The sequence below is a fragment of the Otolemur garnettii genome, unplaced genomic scaffold (assembly GCF_000181295.1).
Source record: "Otolemur garnettii isolate 467f Iridium unplaced genomic scaffold, OtoGar3 scaffold00113, whole genome shotgun sequence".
Taxonomy (NCBI): domain Eukaryota; kingdom Metazoa; phylum Chordata; class Mammalia; order Primates; family Galagidae; genus Otolemur; species Otolemur garnettii.
In genome coordinates this window covers 5890321-5895882 of record NW_003852508.1, presented here as the reverse complement: position 1 = coordinate 5895882, position 5562 = coordinate 5890321, and the positions used below count along the sequence as shown (strand labels likewise).

The 5562-nt window shown below is 58.4% G+C and overlaps 1 protein-coding gene across 1 annotated transcript in view; it reads left to right on the top strand.

The window, feature by feature from the left end:
- The first annotated feature begins 3474 nt into the window (after positions 1-3474).
- The window catches only part of PRDM14 (PR/SET domain 14), a 17462-nt gene continuing 15374 nt past the window's right edge, over positions 3475-5562 (top strand). Inside the window, exons 1-3 of the mRNA XM_012809799.1 lie at positions 3475-4156; positions 5016-5069; positions 5159-5316. Coding sequence (XP_012665253.1) covers positions 3475-4156; positions 5016-5069; positions 5159-5316 — 894 coding nt within the window. The remainder of the gene's footprint in view (positions 4157-5015; positions 5070-5158; positions 5317-5562) is intronic.

The following is a 5562-nucleotide window of genomic DNA, read 5'->3' as shown; positions in this document are numbered from 1 at the left end:
GTGAGCCACCGCGCCTGGCCCCTGAAAAAAAATATTTTTAAATATTTATTGCTCTGCAATAAACTCAACTCTAGTTTCTTTCCAGAACAAATCTCTTAAGATAAGGCGTTGCTTCTGGCACAACCCTGGAGCACACTAAACAATGGCCCGGCGCGGAAGGAACATCCAGGGACCCCCCTGTGCGTCTGCACACACTTTAAATTCTACCGGTGAGGTCCGGGAGGAAGGAATAAAATGGAAGTGGGTTCTAGAAGTTCTGGGTGAAGGGAGCGGACAGAATACATCCTGCTCTTTTAAGTAAATGATCCTTCCCCAGAGGGGCCTGGCCCTCGACCCCGCCAGCGCGGGTGTACGTGGCCGGCGCCCTCACGGGTGCTCCGCACTTCTTCAACCAAGATGTTTTATCATCGGAAGACAAAGAGAGGAGGCAAGACTGGGCTCCTCAGCTCCCTTAGGCTGAGAAAATAACGCGCCACCTCTCAGCTCGGACGTCGCGTGCTACTTGCGAAACGCGGCTAGACGCAGACGGCTCGGGCTTCCCCGACGGCGCCCGGCGGCGCAGCGCGAGGTCACTCCGCTCGCCGCCGGCTGCACGTGGGCGCGGCGGGCTACGCGGCGGGCGGGGACGAGCAGCGGGGCGCGCGCCGCCCGCCCCCTCGAAGGCCTCCGAGCGCAGCTAGTTCCTCCTCCTCCAGTCCCGCGCCGGTCGGCGCGCGAGTGCTGCAGGCGGGTCCCGGGACGGAGAAAGGGCGCCCGGCCGGCCGCTGGTGCTCCGGGAGGTCGGGGAGGTAGGTGTCGGGCGCGGCCACACTCGGCAGCCATCCTCTCTCCCCCGCCGGCTTTCGGAACTTAGGCGGCGTCCCTTAGCCTGGGGGTGGTGTCCCCTGCGGCCGCCCTCCCAGGGCCCGGCCCGGAGAGGTGTGCGGCTTTACCCTGTTCCTTAGGGCCGCGGCCGAGGCGGGTGGCTCGTCGCCGCGATCGGTTAAGGTGGAAGGAACCCTGCCCGGCTCACCCGTGTGACTTGGGTTTCCCCCACCCTTGGTGCTGCCATCTGTGAATGTGAATGGAAGTAAGCGCCCCTTTCTCTCCCTAAACGGCCCACTCAGAGAATAAAAATGCGGTCTTGGAGCACTGGGGATGGGTCTGGAACTTGGGTTTCAGAGGACGTAGCATCCAAGGTCGCCAGCCTTCCCCGGGAAGTGACAGTTGTGGCGGCGCAAGTGGCCCGTTCTCCATTAAGGAAGGGCGGGCGCGGTGGCTCACGCCTGTAATCCCAGCACTGTGGGAGGCCGCGGCGGGCGGCTCGCCCGAGCGCACGGGTTCGAGACCAGCCTGAGGAAGGGTCCCTCACCCCCGTCTCTAAAAAACTAGCCGGGCGTTGTGTCGGGTGCCTGTGGTCCCAGCTACGCCGGAGGCTGAGGCAAGGGAATCGCTTAAGCCCGGGAGGTGGAGGTTGCTGTGAGCTGTGAGGCCGCGGCACTCTACGGAAGGCGACAAAGTGAGACTCTGCCTCAAAAAAATAAAAAATCCAAAAAAATCCATTCAAGGAATAAAAGCCCCTGAGGCCAAAACTACCATCGGAAACCTCGGAAGAGTCGGGGGCGCCGGGCCCCGGCCCCCAGGTGCCCCCCCCGGGCATCCGAGAGGTGCGGCTTCCCGGCCCTCAGGGGCGCCCCGCTCCTCCTCAGGTGTCAGGGACTGACGCCCGCTGGTCCTGGGGCGGGTTGGACGCCGCCTGCGGGCACGCTCGGCGCCGGGAAACTGGAGGCCGAGAGGCGGGAGCGCCAGCCCTGGACACGCGTCCCGGCCTCGAGGGCTCCGGGTCCTGCTGGGTGCGCGCGCGGAGAAGCTATCGGGGAACCCTGGGTGGCACAGTGGCCGGACCCGACGGGACTGAGCAGCAGCGGCGAGCGCTCTCCACTGGGGTCCCGGGAGGGTCTGGAGAAGTGATGAGTTAAGCGTGCGACCCCAGGGGGCTGGGGGCGAGTCGAGTGTCGGCCAATGGCTGCGGTGGGCGGAGAGAATACCTACCCCGGGACCTGCGTGGGTCCGGTCCCCGTCCCACCCTAGCTTTCCGGGTGCCCTGCGGCTCCACCCGCCCTCTGAAACTCGGCTCAGCCCTCGGGGCCCAAACGAAGCCTGCCGGTCCCGACCTCTCCTGTCCCTGCTGGGTCCTGGAGGTGTCCGCCCGGCTGCGGCGCTCTCGGAGGCGGGTGCCTGGAGGTAGGTGCCGGGCAGGGCGCGCCCCGAGGCCCCGGGGCAGCTGTCTCCCAGGGCGGCTGGGAAGCGCGGGCAGCACTGGCGCAGTTGGTTTCGGGTGGTTATTTTGCCCTCTTGGGAGCTTTTACTCTTTACGTGGCTTTCAAACCCAAATTGCAGATCCTTGGGGTGGGAGGAGGCCAGGAGCGGGGCGCCTTTGGAGGCTCGAGAAAGAGTGGCAGATGCCCGCTTCGTGGCTGACCTCTTCTCCTGACCCCGTGTTCTTTAATTTGAGTCACGACCCTCCTTGGTTACGTTATTAGTCTCATTGATCTTGTTCTCAAGCCCCGCTGGCCCTGAAAGGACTTCGCTCCTCAGCCGGGGTGAACTCGCTGCATACCCGTTAAAAGGCCACCCTTAGGGGCAGCGATCGCGTCGCGGCTCGGGGGCGAGAGGGCCGGCGGTCGCCAAAGCTTTTGTCCCTCACCTGGCCTGCGGCTCGACCTCACCGGCTGTGGAGAGGCGACCTCAGGTTCCCTAACCCTCCTGGTCAGCTGACTGGAGCTTCCGAGGGACTCGACCCGCGTAGGAAGCGGAGCTGGCGGTGGGTCCCGGGCGGGTCCTGGGAGCAGAGGGCTGCTCGCCCGTCCCCTCCCAGCAGCCCGGACCGCCGAGACTTGAGGAGTCTGACTCGGGCCCGGAGCGGGACTCCCGGGACCCAGGCGGGCTCGGGGAGGCGTCTCCACCCGCTTGGTCAGACCGCGGCCCTTGGCGCATCTCTCCCTGCGGGGGACCCGGCCGTTGAGCTCTCTGCCAGCCTGGCGCTCGGCTGCCAGCCCGGCCCGGGGGTCAAGAGGGCCAGGCGGCTCCCACAGAGCCTGTTGAAGAGTTTTGTCGGACCAAAAAGGAGGGAGAGAGAACCTAAAACGGATTTTGCAGGAACCGGGTTGGGGGCTGAACGCAGAGAGGGTGTGTAGAAAACGAGCCGCAGTTGGTCTAGGCGGATTTGGGGAGGGAAGACGAAGACAGCACAAACCAGGAACCTGGAGTCGAGAGGGATCCTGGCAGATTTTCGTTTGGGCTTATTTGTTTGTTTTTAATGTTTCTCTTTGTTTGTTTTTATTGTGGGGTAGGGCTTACGGGACCAAATTGGGAAGTTTATCCAGTTCCCTTCACCTTGGGGCTGTCTCGGGAAGAGGGGCCCGGGCCAGCGATCGGGCATGACCCCATTTCGTGCCTGCTTTTCCGCAGACTCGCCGAGTGCTGTGTCTAGGGATGGCTCTACCGCCGCCAGATGAGGCCAGGCCTCAGGACAAGGTGTGCTACCCGCCTGAGAGCAGCCTCCAGCACCTGGCTGCTTATTACACACCTTTCCCAACCTTTGGCCACTATGGAAACGCTCTGACCGCTACGGAAGAGGATTTCCAACCTTTTCGGCAACTGGAGGCCGCGATGTCAGCTGTCCCGGCCCTTCCCCCCTTCACTTTCCAGATGGCATCGCCCTTTCTGGGCCCGGGTCTGGCTCTGCAGAGCGAGCTGCTATACGATCTACCCTGGTACGGCAAGCTACCGCAGTGGTACCCAATTCCCGGGGAGGTGCTGCACTTCCTGAACAGCAGCCTGGAATACACGGGTGCTAGTGGTGAAGATTTGGGTCACGTTGGTGGCCGTGGCGACAATGGCCAGTGTTACCCACCTGAAACTTTAATTCCACTGCCCCCTGTGGATGCTTCCCAGTTACCTGAGGGGCTGAAGCCCTCCCAGTCATCTCACTCATCCAGCAAGCTGTCTGATGATGAGCCCAAGTCCTCCAACCAAGAGGAGAAGTCACCGGGTCCTTTTCACTTCACCGAGGAGGATCTGCACTTGGTCCTATATGGGGTCACTCCCAGCCTGGAGCACCCAACAGGCCTGCGCCATGCGATTTCCGGCCTCCTCGTCCCCACAGACAGCTCTGGTAAAGGGAGTCCACACTGTCCGGGAGTTGGGTTGCATGGCAATACAGCGGGAGTGGGAGTGGGGATTAGGCTCTTCCAGATAGATGTAAGGCTGCTCAAGGCAGGGAAGGGTGCGATCCCGGGACTCTAGGCTGGCTTCTCAGGTCCTGCTTGCTTGACTGCAGGATTCCTAAAGGTGGTTTTAGTAAGAGCCCAGGACCAGGAGAGAAGTGGTTTGCCCAGTGGATTTGTCACCTGGGATCAGATTTTTCTGGATGTGCAAGGTGTCTGAATGACAGCTTTACATTACATAATTCAAATACACTTAAGGTCCCAGCACAGCCATCTGCCTTGACTAGTCAAGCATTATCTCTGATTCTCAAATTTCTTAAATTTTCCAAATGGGGTTAATTACATATCCTTGCAAAAGGTTGTTGCGAGTCGCAAATGACAAATTCTCAATGAAATTGTATGTGAAAGCTCATGTAAAAGAAGCAGGAAAAATAGAATAGATAAATGTCAAACTCAGGATGAGTTATCTTTAGGGAGTTGAGAAGAAAATGGCTTGTAAAAAGTTTTTCATGGGCAGCACCTGTGGCTCAGTGAGGGTGAGCCATATACCAAGGGTAGTGGGTTCGAACCCTGTCAAACTGTAACCAAAAAATAGCCGGGCATTGTGATATGCTCCTGTAGTCTGAGCTACTCAGGAGGAGGCTGAGGCAAGAGAATCGCCTAAGTCCAAGAGCTGGAGGTTGCTGTGAACTGTGATGCATGGCATTCTACCAAGGGCAACAAAGTGAAACTCTTGTCTCTCTAAGAAAAAGCTTTTCATGATACATGTTTAACTAGAAACAAAAATTTAACCCTGACTTTTTCTAGGATCTGATTCTCTTCCTCAAACTCCGGATAAAGACTCCCTGCAACTTCCAGAAGGTATGCGGGACTCCTTGCTTGGGTCTCTTTCCCTGAACTAATGCAGAGTCACTTGCTCATTCTCTTTTCTTGACTTGGACTTCCCCTAGGTCTCTGCCTCATGAAGACAATGTTTGGCAAAATCCCACATTTTGGAGTGTTCTGCAGTAATTTTGTTGCCAAAGGAGTCAGGTTTGGGCCCTTTCAAGGTAAAGTGGTCAATGCCAGTGAAGTCAAGGCCCATGGAGACAATTCTCTGATGTGGGAGGTAAATATGTTTTGGTGGATTTGCTTAAAGTGAGAGGGGAGATACTGGTGGGGAAAAATCTTGGCTTTTGCTTCTCTGGGAGAGTCCTGGTCAGGGAGAGGGGACATCTAGGACAGATATCTGCTGCTTGTGGTGCCTGTGTTCATTCCATGAGCACAGCATGACTTCTGTATGTTTGTGGTAACTTACCCATTAAGTCATTTTAATGTGGAGAATATACATTTAAAGAATAATATCTTTTTTTTT